Here is a 14,776-nt window from a genome sequence, read left to right as displayed (position 1 = left end):
CATTAATTTTTAATGGATTTTATTTAATAATTTCTCCCGGAGAATATACAAACAATATATTAACATATAATTTGAATATATTGGTTGGCATTTTTGGTGTAAATTTAAAAACTAAAACAGGCTAAAATGTTGCATAAGTTTGATTTTGAACAATGCATTTTAAAAATGTAGTTAACTTAATTTTAATTTCTATTTATTTATTTATTTATAATAATTTGGATTTTTTATTTGAAACTTTTCATTTGTTATTATTAATATTTTTAAAAAACTCGCTTTAAAAATAAGAAACCATTAACAGATACAAGCATTGTTTTCTTGAATTTGTTCTTGCTTAAGAACGTTTTTCTAAAGTGTAGGTCAAATATTTATATATTTTATGGAGATGTTCTTATGTTTTTATAGTTGTGTAATTATTTCGGTGTAATTAAATGTTTGCTTATCTATTAGTTATTAGACATTTTTTGAAATTTATGGTTATTTTCTTTATATTTAGCTTGAGAGGAAAAAAGCTAAATAGAATCATTATTTCTTTCGTTAACATAGATGGGGCAAAGTAGATTGATTAGTAAAATAAAGATAAGAAAAACGATTAGAATATTGTCTATTTTGGTAATATGTTGCTATGAAAAATTGTATTATGATTTTTAAATTTTTACCATATACTTGTAGTACAAGAGACGTGAATGCCGAGCACTAAATTTCGGCACCACGGTCAATTTAACTGAAGTAATGGTGTTTTGTGGTTGGTCCTATGACTCGTTCCTAAATTATTCTGCTAATGACAACTTTATTTCAAATTGTGGTCGAAGTGGTTTGTGCAGTTCATGGGCGTCTATAGCTTTGCCGTGCACGTGCAGCTCTTGGTTGTTCTCAAACCTTTCACTGTGAAATTGTAGATATTTATTCTAGTACTACTAAATTTTTAATTCAAATCAAATTCTAATTTTAAAGTATTTAGTCAGAATGTGCGTTTCTGCTTTTAACTAATTGCGTACTTAAAAATATGTATATATTATTGTTGAATTATTTACTTGTATATTCCTTCCTATCGATACACTCTTATATTGAAACAAAAAATCTATTTAGGTTCTCATTTTCTTCTCCGTACCACTTAAACCTTCATACTGTCTGACTACGTGCTGCCTGCTGGTGTCCGTGACTGTCTTAAGTGCCTAAGTGACATTAAAGTTGCAAACACAAAACTTGCCAGCATAGTACGCCCCCCTTTCCACCTTCCGCTCTTAGCCATCCACCATCAGCCGTCAGCCTTCAGCCCGCCCAGGCCATGTGCAATGACTTTTATTGATTTTAAAGTGCAGCTGCAGCGGAAAAAAAATTGTCGTCTGCCATTTGCGATTCTGCCTTTTACTAACTTCTGTGCATTTGTCTTTCTTCCCCGCTTTAGGTTACAAAATATCTCGTCCTATATGCAGGAATCGACTGACTGGCGCTGATGTCGATGAGACGCTCTGCAGCGTTGCTAATCGCCCGGAGCCGTCGGTCCTGCCATGTAATACACACAGCTGTCCGCCGCGGTAAGTAAAACTCAGTGGCACCTGCACACCACTAACCACACAGTGGGAGCACAGTGGTGGGAATTGCCTACACAGGCAGATAAAATCGTATTCCGTGGGTTTATATCGTTGTTGCTACTAAGTAGAATTGTGTTTCGATTTGGAAACAATTGTTGCCGAATAACGAGTTAAGAGGGACTGGTTGTTCACCTCATTTTTGGCGTATAACAGTAACAGAACTTTTATAAATGCTAGGAATAGTATTCAGAATATTAAAAAAAGTTTTATTAATGTTCTTTCATACATTAAGCGCTTGAATAAGAGTGTTTCTGGATTAGGCAGAATAAAGAATACAACTTAAGTTGAAATCGACAACAAAACGCTTTTGGAGAGGATAAGCATTCATAGAATTTAACAAAAAATTGATTTGTGTATCTTAATGGACTCTTAGCCTTAAATTTTGTATGTGTTTCAAGTGTTTTCACAACACAAAATAAAGCACAGGTTTTTTTTTTAATATACTGTAATGAATGACAGTATATTTCAAATAATAGCTAAATACATTTAACAAAATATCGAACCATCTCAGATCTTACATATTCAAAGTTTATAATGTTTATACTTAGCTAATTCAGTTTATAGGGAAGGGTTCAGTTGCTGGTGCTTAGGTCTTGACTGTTATCGAGGATGTTTATGTCCAAGTGGTATTGTGTAGTTTTTTAATTGAAAGGCAGCGTTTTTATTAGGTCCCGGAAGTTATGTTTTGTTATTTTGAATAGTTTTAAAAAGACTTTCAAATACAAGCTCTCGTTGGGTTAAGTCAGCAGTGTTATTCACATTTTAAAATCATCTTTATTTAAAAAAGAGGGCAAGAGAGAGAGAGAGAGAGAGAAAAAGAGACATAGAGCTCTTTAAGCTGCATTTCCTTTCAACCATTGAAGGAATAACAGATATTGAATTTATCGTAGTAATTATTTAAAATACAGTAATTATAAATTAATAATAAAACTTGAAGAAAACACAGAATTATTTTACAATTCATGATTTCCAACAAAATGCTTAGCCTTTTTGTGTTTATTATCTAAGGCTTTTTTTAAAATTATTTTTACACTTTATCTTCAATGTTGAATTGCTCGTGAATATAAAATAAATAACTTTAATACAAAGGCAACGTGGTATAAATTATTTACAATATTTATTTATATGCTAGTTAGACTAAAGCATTAAGTCGTGTAGCAAATATATCCTTATTCAAATGGAAGTTATCTAAATAGGTTTTAGTATTTCGAAACCCCCTTCTAATTTTGTATATATACGAGTAGTATATAAAAAATGAAGACATTTTCGCATCGATATAGATATCATTGGAAAAAGTAAAAGCACATACTACAAGTATGCTTTATTTTTAGTCCGACCTAGATAGCTAGTTAGCATTGCACTCAACAGGAAGCATGCCTGCTTGATATATGAAGTTAGATGGAAAGCTTTTGTTTTGGCTTTTTGTTCACCTGTCCTTCCGGAGCAACCCACACTAAGTCTGCGTATTTCCTCCAGCCCCTAGTCAACTAGCTATCAATTTAAATGGCGTTGGTTATCGTGCGCACGTTCTGATTGCCTACTCCGGTTCAAGTCAACTTCTAGTCCCACTGCTACAGAGCCACTATTATCGCTGTGCCTGCCTGCCTCACTGCCTGACTGCCTGCCTGCCAGCCTGTTCTGCCTTGGGGCTTAGTCGTTATTGTTGTTGGCGACTTTCTTGTGCCTCAGCTCCCCCGCACTTATTTATCGTTCTGTGACATTTTCAAACCGACAACTTTACGCCAATTTTCGACTGTCGCGCAACCAACGCCTCAAATTCTAATCTCCCTTCTGTTGGTATGTGTGCCTGTCTGTCTGTCAGTCTGTTTGCTTGTTTGTCTGTTTGTCCTCTGGCTGTTGTTGCTTCCATGTTCCCACACTGTTCCCCTGTTTATTGCTGTTTTCGTTTGTGTTGCGGCTTTGGTGTTGGTGAGACATCAATTATTGCTTTTGATTTTGGCTGTCTTGAGGTTTTTGTTATGCTTTCTTGGCAATGTTCCTCTTCTTCTTCTTCTTTTTTTTTTTATTGGCGCCGGGTGCAACGAGGGAGCTGTTAATAGTTGGAGAGGGTCGCTAATGGCTGACATTTTGTGCTTAGGGTGGGGGTGAACATGAACCAATATATACAAGTACGATTGCTTTGTAAGGAAATTAAGAACTTAGGGGTGATTTGGTAGTTGCCGAAACAAGCCAATTTAACTAGATTGCTGCTTAAAAAAATTTGCTAGATGAGTTACAATATAGTTAATCGAAAGATTTACGTATTCATTTAACCTAACATCCGCATGTATTCTATTTATGTAGAATGAACGTGTAGTTGCAGTGCAGAACAGCTGCAGTTGCTGTGGCTTTTTTCCAGTATCCTTGTAAAATAATCTGTTGGACAATATCTTGTTAGTAGTAACATTTTCAAAAGTTTTGGTGACCCCCTTTCCAAGAGCAACTGCAGTGTGCTGAAAACATTTGAAACCCTAAAATTTTGCAAATGAAAAGATACACCATTTGTGTAGTGCTTTTGTGACCCACCACCCACCGTTTTTCCCTTTTATAAACTGTCAATTTTTTGGCTACTTTGCCGTGGCTAATAGCAACATTTAGCCAACGTATGGCGGCCCTTTGTAGCAACCATCGCACCAAAAGCGTGCGATTTTTGCTGCACCAACAGCAGCAGCAGTCCGCAAACTATTTTCCCAACTATTTATTTTTGGCTAATTCAGCGCTGCTTGGCCTGAGTCTGCACTTCGCCCTGTGCCTGTGTGTGCTAATATTTTGGCATATTTTTTCTCTCTCTTCCACTCACATGCACAGTTGGATAACCGACGATTGGAGCACTTGCAGTCGCCTCTGTGGACATGGCTACCGTGAGCGCATGGTTGTTTGCGCCGAGGAAACTAACGGTATTAAAACGAGGGTAAGTAAAAGTGGCCGGCTTGTAAACTGCAGCGTAAAGTTGTCCAAAAGTGGCCATTACCAAGTGAGCACTTTCTAGCCGGGCCCCCCCCCACTTCACGCCACTGCTAATTTGGCACTACTCTACTACTGTGTAGGTACAATGCCGAGTTAGGAGCTATGCATATATTATCATCATGTTTTCTCACACTCCTACTGTGTTATTTCTGCTCGCCTATTTTGCATAACAGGTTGCAGATATTATGTGCCGTACACCGAAACCGCCAACACAAGAGACCTGCATTATTGAGGAATGTCCGCACTGGGAGGTGGAGGACTGGACAGCAGTAAGTAACCACATAGTACCATAGAGTTGAATACACGTAGAGAAATGTCGTTGGCGATCATATGATAAAGATGAAGTGAGCGATTATAGTTTCCCATTTTCCCACAAGCAGCATTTTCTGTAAATACGGCTTAGAAGAACGCAATTTCGACGATTTTCATTTGTAAAACTAAAAACAAACAAAATGTTGTGTTAAAAACACTTACTAACACTGTTCGTTAATTCCAACTCGTTTTCGAATGCCTTATAGGCTGCATTTAAATTGCAAATATTTTTAATTATTGAAATGAGTTTAAAATTAAATGGAACATATTTATCATTTTATATTAAAGTAGTTGGGATGGCACATATACAGACAGTCTTTATAAATACAATTTGAACATGAAATAAAAATTGACCTAGGAATCTGAGAGTATTAAAATTTCAACATACAAAATTTAAGAGACAAAATGAAACCAAAAACCTACCATTCTGTGTTTTTACAATATCCCAAATTTAATTTTTTTTGCTATAACAAACTCACAAAAATTCATGCAATATATGTTAGTACACCTAATTAATTTTAGAAACGTTTACTTGTCTATAGGCGAACACTTTCTTCGAAGCCCGACATGTTTTGGTTTTTGTTGCATGCTGTTGGATTTATGAATTCATATTTCCTCCCACTAATAGTAGAAGCAGGATTAGCTCTATTCATGAAAAGAATGTAAAGAGAAGTAAAATATTGCTGCTATTAAATAAATAAAGTATTTTGGAAATTACGAATGATAAAGCATTGTATAAACAGAACCCTAATAAATTGATGTCCACATATCGAATAGTATAGGCCACAGAACCATAAAGTGGTAACAATCATTTCCAATTAAGTCCTCGTTACATTTGCTAGCATAAGGTTAAAGTTTTTTCCTTCATTTAATGTAAATTAAGAGCTAAAAGTGCTCAAATCTCAGTCGAAACGCAAAATATTTTGAACAGTCCCGAAAGACTACATTATCTTTTGAGTATTTTCTCAATAGAGAATGGAACTAGCTTTTCATTTGTTAGTTCTGCGTTTCAAGAACTATATTTAATATTTCATCTCCAAGTGTAGATGAGAAAAGCGTAGTGCCTATAACTGTGCTGCATTATTGACGTACAGTGTAATAATCGTGCACTTAGCTCGAGTTCTTCAGCTGACGATGACGATGACGATGATGACCCCAACAACGACGCTGAGGAGCCTGACGATGATGAGTTGCCCACGAGCTGGCGGCCCATCTTGTCCGCTCTGTGTACTTAGCTAAATGTCTAGCTGTGCATTCTGGCCTGTTCTGGCCATTGCCTCACTTACTTTGCTTGCTGGCTCGTAATAAGCTGCTAGACTCTTGCTACCGCTATTACCGCTTCTGCCACTCTCTTTACCATACAACTTAATCAAGTTGGCGGCGTCGGTGCTTAAGTTAGTCTGCCCGTCTGGTTGCAGTTCCTCGACGTTCTTGGGTTTTTAGTTTGTTTTTGTTGTTGTTTTTTTTCGCTGTTCGCGCTGTTCATTTAAACTGCAACTTTATTAATGTTTGCTCGTGGGTTTCTATACTTTTGTACGCTTGGTTGGGTCTTCGGTTGCTAAGCAGCACAGCGGGGTTGGTTAGCTCCGGCTCTGTGGGGTGTCAAGTTTATGTTTTGTTTAATTGAATTGTCTTTAGTTTGGCAGGCAGCATATTTTTGGCTTTAATTAAAGTTTTCAAGTAATTTTCAAATACCATAAGAGTTAAGGAAAACTGGCTGCCACTTTTATGAAACTGCAAGTTTTGGTCCAGAAAAACTTTCGGACAAGTTAGGCAGGGGGGTGCTTTCGGTTGTGAGTGCTGCATATTTCTTTTTAGGTAATTGGAAAATCTCACGCAGTTACAATTATTTCAAAAGTCATAGATACTCTTCTCGCTTTGATAGCAGATGGAAAGGATAGGAAATTTTAAATAGATACATTTTCAATCCCAAATATTTCGTTTGCATTAATGAAGTGTATTTCTTTGGCTCATATTTCTCAATACAACAGCATATCATTTAACGAAATGAATCGAGTTTCAATAAGTTAGCGTAATGTCGGTCAGTTTAATCCTAAAGATCGAGTCATATGCGCACCAATTAGCTGATTAAAAGTTCCAGCAGCCACAAACAGCTTATCATTATTTGTAATATTTCAAATATGTTCAGCAAAAATCCTTTTTCACTTTTCACACAGCAACTTAACTGCAGCTCCCAGTAGGCTATTAACAACTTAATGAATAGTAGCATGCGTATAAAAAAAAGGGGGAGAACTTTAATTTAAAAATAAAAAGTTACATTAAAATTATTATGCTAATACATTTGCACAAATGAGAATTGTACATGAGCCCATAATAAGGCTTCTTGTGCATAATGAAAGCAACCATATGAACACCAAAAAGGATGTGCAAGGAAGTAAGAGTGAGCGAGACTATAAAAAACCTCGTTAACGTTTATGCACATTAATAAAATATGCCACAAAATTAAGCGCCATTAAAATTTGCACAAGTTGAAAAAAGTACATAAATATAAAAACAATAGGGCGGGAAGTACAACCATATGGTTTATACCAAATGCACAAACAACAAAAACCAAATCGACAAAAGCAAAGTCACTTGCACGCATGCCACGTTACACATACGCCGCGTGAAACCAACTGGCGATGGTTAAACGCACAGTGTGTTAAGGCAACGTGATCTCCCCTTTCAGTTATTAAAAATAACATTTATTTGTTTCAAATATATATTTGAATTCCTCTATTATTTGAGACTATTTATTTTAACAATTATTCACTATTCTCTAATTTCTATTAATTTTTTTGTCTAAAATAAATATGAAAGTAATATTAATTTCGCATTTGCATTCAAAACTATACTCTATCTGACAACCAATAAGTGCTGCCAATGCTGCCTGTTTTTGGGGCGTAATATTAGTTATTCAGTGGTAAAAAAGTTAATAGAATTATACGAAAATTAATTGCAGTTATGGGGGTTTTTAACAAACTTAATGTGTCTATAATTACACGTAAAAGTCGGCGATCTCCGTCAACTATAGGTTACTTTTAACGGTACTATCGGTTATTAAATATTACTATTGCTTATACCTCCAGGTGTTCATACACTCGGTTACTAATTGGAGTATTGATACCTTAACATCAAAAATTATTCAACTCTTAGACATTTGATTAGCGAAACTGAATTCAAATGGAATATTAAAAAAAAAGTGTATTTCAGCATTAAACATTTTAATAAAAGAATCACTAATCAATGAACTATAATGGCGCACATCTTGTTGGGAAAGTAGTATTATAATTTATTTATAAAATTTTGTCAGGCGATTTTGCTCCTATAATGATGTATATATGCTCATATTATTGGGATGGGGTAGTTATAGTTGTCAACTGTTTGATTTTACCCTTTATTTACATAAACTTAGTGAAAGAGTACATATTTGTATTACGAAGTGGAAGGGTGATTTAAATAAACGGAGCAGTTTTCATGCTTTACAACTTTTTCAATAATTACAATCTTATATGTAGGCTTTGAAGGATTAAGGATGAACGTACAATTGTTGTACAAAACCCCAAACCTCTGATTTGTCTTGCTTTTTCTATTCATTTATATCAACGTCTCGGAATTTTATTTACGTAATAATAGTTGGTTATAATTGTTATGAGGTCTAAAGCTGCTATATTTTAAAACAATCAACTAACTTTTTTCATTTATATTTATAATATTTGTAATCTTTTGTCTTCATTTAAGATTTTAAAATTTCTGATAACTTTAAATGAACTAAATATAGAAGCTTCATTCATATGTTTTTGCTTGGACATAATTGAAATCGAAGAATATGTCTTTTCTGTTAATATTTAAACTAAGTGTAATAGCTTCTGTGCCACTGTGTTGTCGACTGACAAAATGCGAACAAAAACAAAAAAAAGCAACTGACAGCGAAAAACGCATGGCGCACATTTGCATATGTTTGTGAGGGGTTTGAGTGCAGGGTGCTTATGGTCTTTATGGCTTGCCTTTTTTTTTGTTTTAGCCGCGCCACTTTCACTTTTGCTTTCACTTTCGCTGTTGCCCGCGACGTTGTTATGTCGTTGTCCTTGCCATCATTTTTATTGCTGGCGCTCCTGCGAATCCTGCTCGACAGCACTTCGTCATCTTGAGCTTCATCTTTTGTACAAACAATGCCATGTCGTCTGCCGTCTTATGCAAATACCGTTTTATTGCTCCATACATATTGAAATAATTTATAAAGCTTACGAGCGAACTTATTCACTTTTGACTCATTATAGTGCTCCGTCTCGTGCGGCCAGGGCATTCAAATGCGCGGTGTGGAATGCAAATCGACGGATGGCAGCCTAAGTGCCAAATGCGATCCGCTTACGAAGCCAGCCAGCATGCAACAATGCCCCACAGCCACTCATTGCGATGGGGGTGGCAGCAATGGTGGCCAGAATAAGGGCGGCGGTACCATTATTCTGGGCAGCAGTCGTCCTTTGAACGAGGTAAGACAGCAGGCAGATCTTAATCGGATAGTACTCTCATAACTTGTCCTGCCATACAGCGCTCGGAGCGTCACATGGACAGTTCCGCCCTGGATGAGGACGAAGAAGATGAAGAAGATGAGGAAGCAGATGACATGGATGATGTAGAATCGGGTCAGGATACAGATGATGGTGAGGGCTTGTCGTATGCGGATCAGCCCCCGCGCTACGCCCATCATACGCAAAGTCGCTTGCAACATGAAACGCAAGAGGAGCCGCGCACAATGCGTCTAATGAGCGGCAGCTCCAGTAACAGCTACAACAAGAATGGCAGAGGAAATGGCGCTAGCATTTCGCCATCTCTGGATCCAACGTGAGTACAGAAAACAGTTTATTTCAATTTGAGGACATTAGGATTATGCTAAATTAAAATACGTGGGATAATATAAAATATCAGCGCTTTTTTTAATGGCTGGAAAATACTTTTTCGTTTAATTTTCAATTCAATGTTACAGAAGCTCTCATAAGAAGAAACAATATCTAAATTTTTTTACCTGTGTGGTGAATTTTCCATTTCCACCTTTAGAATTTAACAATAAAACAATTTACCTTTCATTAATCAATAAATAATGACAGCATTCGCATTTATGAAAACAATTGTGGATGTTGATCGATGTTTTTAAAAATCATAATTCTACAAGTAGTGACTGTTTTAAATAGTATTCTTCAGGAAGACCGCTAAATTGAAGTATAAAACAAATTGAAGATTAACACAAATTTTAATACCAAACTATTTCGGGAACAATAATTTACTTCTGCATTTTTGAATCACACATTTCCTTCGCTTGCAGAAGGAGGAGTTTTTAAAAAAGGAATATAATAAATTTAACCAAAATGTAGGAAAGGGAAGCTGACTTTCCTTCTTCAATATCTCGTCCTACGCTCTTCTTTAGAATTCTTCTTCTGTAGAATTTCATTGTTAAACTTAAAAATATATCTACAGTTGCGTTGTTTTAAGTATAGATTTATAATAGATATGTGAATCGAATTTATGTTCAATTTGAAGCTTCTGGGGGAGAGAGAAAGTGTCTGAAAGAAAATTCAGTAAGTACCAGCCGACAAATGTCTGACTAATGTATCGGCCATATGCTGGGTTCACATTGCAATAATTACTGGTACTTATATTGCTATTTGAGCGTCCCCTTCGCTGTCGTCATGCTTTATTTGGCAGACACACGACACTCGATGGAAGCCGCAGACGGGCGCTTAACAGTCTGCCGGGGAAGTTAATTTAAACACAGTTCTATAGTCGGACTAAACGCATACTCGTATATTACAGCCGCTCGCACCTTGCCGACAAGCTTTTAGGCTTAATGCCTACGACGAGTGTCTTAAGTACTTACACACACACACACATACAAACATACACACTTGACATATTTAAACATTGGTGGCTCACAACTCCTTGGGCCTCTTACCAGCAGCCACTTGGCTTACAACAACTTAACAACATGTACAGCGTCAACGTCCTTTGCCTGGCCTATGCCTTGTCATAATGTCCTTGAGCATTGTCGACACCTAAAATTAAGGCTATTAGCCGTATCGTCGTCAACGCTTCCAACTAGTGCCAAGTAGTATCGACAAGTAGCATGTAAGTACAGTAAAGAGCCTGGTATGACAATTAAAGTTGGGCCAGGGAAAATTGCTGGTCTGGTCACTCGTTCTGCGTATTGGATAGCGATAAAGTAGCGCGATATAAGTATTGTTCAAACATCGCTGAAGTCGAGCGCCGGCATCTAATGAAATCATTAGAGTCGCTTCCCCAACATACAAATCAAATTCTTTCAACGGTTAATTGGTGCGTGGGGAAGTAATAAATTACAGCCTTGATTGGACTACGAGTAAGTATAGTATGTCTGAGGAAATTAGTCTGTGTAAATACTTGGAATAATGTACGGGGGCGTATTGTTGGTCGTTCTGGTGGCAATGGCGCTTCCTGTAGTTTGCCAAGCTTTGACATTTTCTGCCATTTAGCTAGAAGCTAATAATATGATTAGAGGAAATGATAGGCTTTGTCGTCAGTAGTTAGGAAGGAAAATACCTCTTCGATTCGGGAGTAATATAATGGTATTGGACGATTCTTTATCAAGCTATGTATTCATCTGATAAGAAAAAATACTTTAATTTATGTAAATAACAAACAATTTGATTCAAGATTTTCTTAACAAGTCTTTCTTTTAAAAAATAAATCACAATAAAAGTATACTAACACGTTCAGAAGTTTCGAAATCAAATATTTCAAAGTCATGTTAATTTGTTAAACTGCAAAATAAGTAAAAACAAAATATTGCAACTAATTTTAAGTTGTTCATTAGTTTAATCTGTTAATCTGCCGAAACTGAAGCAAGACTGCAAAGCCATCAAATGTAACGTCAAATATTTGGCAATAATGTTTATTCGAGAGTAAATCCCTTTCAATTTCTCCCATAATAGAATTCAATTTAATGACTAGTTACATTTTTGCTCTTTCCTCACGATAAACACTCGTATAAATATACTCCATATCGAAACAATATTAAGCTTATAAGTACATACAACGTTAAATAATATATTTTAATAATAAATGGGACGGTAGTGTCTTCCATAATTAGTCTCTAACCGTTTGAAATTGTCTCGTAAATGGCTTAAAATAAATAAACTATCGACTTGCAATAGTCTTAAACGTAAGCAGACTTTAGCTATCAGCAAGTCGCAGCATCATAAACAAACATATTACGTATACGCCGTGTATTTCGTGCGGCGATAAACAATTTAAAACTCAACTACACTTGCTGCCAACGACTACAATTTGAAAATTCTCCAGTCAGCCACAAATATAAACATACAAGTATATAGACATTGTGCAGTATTTCATTTCACGCTACAGAGCACTTAGGTTTATGACGGGGTCTGCTGATGGAGAAGTTCGTAGTAGGTAGTACTGGCATTGTGGTGCTGCCCGAAAAAGCGTGCTACGAAATGTTTGCGTGAACAAAGCCATAGTTTTATGTGTATTGTGTTTGCTGTCATTGCTATTGTTGCTGTACTGGTTTTTATGACCGCGTTGACAATCGCAAAGCTGTTGACATAGCGTATAGTTTTTGACCGCCCTTGACAACCTCTTTGTCGTTCTGTTCTGTTCATTATTGATTTGTAGTCAAATTGTAGAAAAGGCCACGACCACGAGCACTAAAATGTTGGCGCCAATGTTGCAGCATCTCTAACACTGAGCCTGTCTGAGGCGTTGAATGTAGGTCGCAAGCTGATTTCGTAACAGCGCGCTTCTCACATGCCGCATAGGCTACGAAAAGCGGCAAGGGGTTGTGGTTGAAGAGGAGGGGGAGGAGGAGGGGGAGCAAGCAGGCCAGACCAAATCATGGCCAAAACGCGTGTCGACATTTTGGCTTGCCGCTGGAAAGTTTGTTGTTTTTTGTTTGTCTGTAGCGTCTAGTTTGTAGTCGACGACGCCACAGACGCCGCCGGCACAGAGGCCAAGGTTTTTATTTGGCGGCATAAAGACGCGACTTGGTGGCGCCGCCTGAAAGAGAGCGCCAATAGTTTTACTGCCAGAAGATAAGTTGGAAAAGGCATTTTAGTGAAATAAAAAGCGGCACTTTGTTGTGTGGGCTTGGCCCTTGACGGCTCGTTACATTTGTAAGATATTGTACGAGTGTAGGCCTTGTTGGGTCAATGTACTCGGCATTGTGCGCGACTCAACGACCGTTTATAGTCAATTTTGAAAAGAGTGCTCTGCGCTGAATGAAAGCAAAGCTCTTATTTTCAAGTGCTTTTAATTCGTCGAAATATATTTTAGTTGATTTTTTAGAGCTGCCTTTTTGGTTGTTGATGCTGTGGAATGCAATATTTCTAAAAACAAACAAGTTGTACTCAGTCTAATTTAAAAAATGTTTCACATTGTTGCCAACGAGATAAATATTGCAGAAGGATACATTATATTGCATAGTTTTTTTTTTTCACGTTAAACATAAGTTCCATTAATTTGTATTGTATGCATAAAATTCTATTAAAATTCTTTACATTTTGTATGCAGTGTATTTAAGTAGCCCTTCATTGTTGTATGTTCATCTTCTTTGTGTCTATACACAGGTTCATCAAGGACAGCGAATGGTCGCCCTGCAGCGTTACCTGTGGTGAGGGCATCCGTCGACGGGCCTTCAAATGCAAAATATTCCTCGAATATTCACGCACAGTTGCCACAGTAAATGATACGCTTTGCGAGGGCCCCAAGCCACACGATGAGGTGGAACGTTGTGTCGAGGAGCCGTGCATGCTGCCCTCCCATGGCTATGACGATCAATTTCCGCGCGATTCCATCAAGGTGGGAGTCTCGGAGCCAGGGAAAACGTATTTGTGGCGCGAACAGGGCTATACCTCATGCAGTGCCTCGTGTCTGGGCGGCGTCGAGGAGCTCATCATAAATTGTGTGCGTGAGGACAATGGACGTGTGGTCTCGCCCTTTCTATGCACACCAGAGAGCAAGCCGGAGGCACGTGTACGCACCTGCAATGATCGACCATGTCCGCCGCGTTGGAATTACTCGGACTATACACCGTGCTCCAAGTCCTGTGGCATTGGCATTAAGACGCGAGAGGTGCAATGCATTCATGAGGTGACGCGTGGTGGTGAGAACACAATGGTTGTCCCCAATAGCATGTGTCCACAGCCACCGCCGGCGGATCGACAATATTGTAATGTGCTAGACTGTCCCGTGCGTTGGGAAGTGGGCGAATGGTCGAAGTGCTCGCATACCTGCGGCTATGGCTTCAAAGATCGCAAGGTCGAGTGCAAGCAGATAATGGCACAGGAGCATAAGATAGAGCGACCAGAGTCCATGTGTCCGAGCGTCAAGCCGCCCGATAAGAAGCCCTGCAATGTCAAGCCCTGTCCGCCTGAAGATCCCAAGCCGGTGATACAAATCAGCAACACCACGCACATACAACACGATCCCCGGAAGACGAAGATAACGCTTAAAGTGGGCGGCGCCGGCATCGTCTTCTTTGGCACGCAAGTTAAGATTAAGTGTCCCGTTAAGCGCTATAATCGCACGAAAATCAAATGGAGCAAGGACCACAAACCCTTAGCACGTTCGCGCAAGTTTAAGGTGTCCAAGAAGGGTGCCTTACGTATACTGGACATAACATTCCGTGATGCGGGCGTGTATTCGTGTCATGCCGGCCTAAGCTCCGCCGAAATACACATCGAGGTGAAGGCGAAGCCGGGACAGCAGGCCGAGGACTTGGTGCGCCAGGAGGCAGGTCAGTTTACAGACATCGTTAACTATTCTTAACTGTGTTAAGTGCGAGCGCTCGCCTCGTAATGAGCGTGCCACTTGTTTATGTTTATCTCACCTCCATTTTTACAACCCTCCACTTC

At 38.1% G+C, this 14,776-nt stretch overlaps 1 protein-coding gene across 1 annotated transcript in view; it reads left to right on the top strand.

Annotated features, from left to right (window-relative positions):
- Positions 1-14,776, top strand: part of LOC115628974 (protein madd-4) — a 98,905-nt gene that overhangs the window by 57,194 nt on the left and 26,935 nt on the right. Inside the window, exons 7-12 of the mRNA XM_030525252.1 lie at positions 1,406-1,535; positions 4,401-4,503; positions 4,733-4,828; positions 9,152-9,364; positions 9,424-9,716; positions 13,490-14,658. Of these exons, the coding sequence (XP_030381112.1) occupies positions 1,406-1,535; positions 4,401-4,503; positions 4,733-4,828; positions 9,152-9,364; positions 9,424-9,716; positions 13,490-14,658 (2,004 nt within the window). The remainder of the gene's footprint in view (positions 1-1,405; positions 1,536-4,400; positions 4,504-4,732; positions 4,829-9,151; positions 9,365-9,423; positions 9,717-13,489; positions 14,659-14,776) is intronic.

This window comes from Scaptodrosophila lebanonensis, unplaced genomic scaffold (genome assembly GCF_003285725.1).
Source record: "Scaptodrosophila lebanonensis strain 11010-0011.00,11010-0021.00 unplaced genomic scaffold, SlebRS2 tig00000131-arrow-arrow-pilon, whole genome shotgun sequence".
Classification (NCBI taxonomy): domain Eukaryota; kingdom Metazoa; phylum Arthropoda; class Insecta; order Diptera; family Drosophilidae; genus Scaptodrosophila; species Scaptodrosophila lebanonensis.
This window is presented reverse-complemented; position numbering and strand designations above follow the sequence as displayed.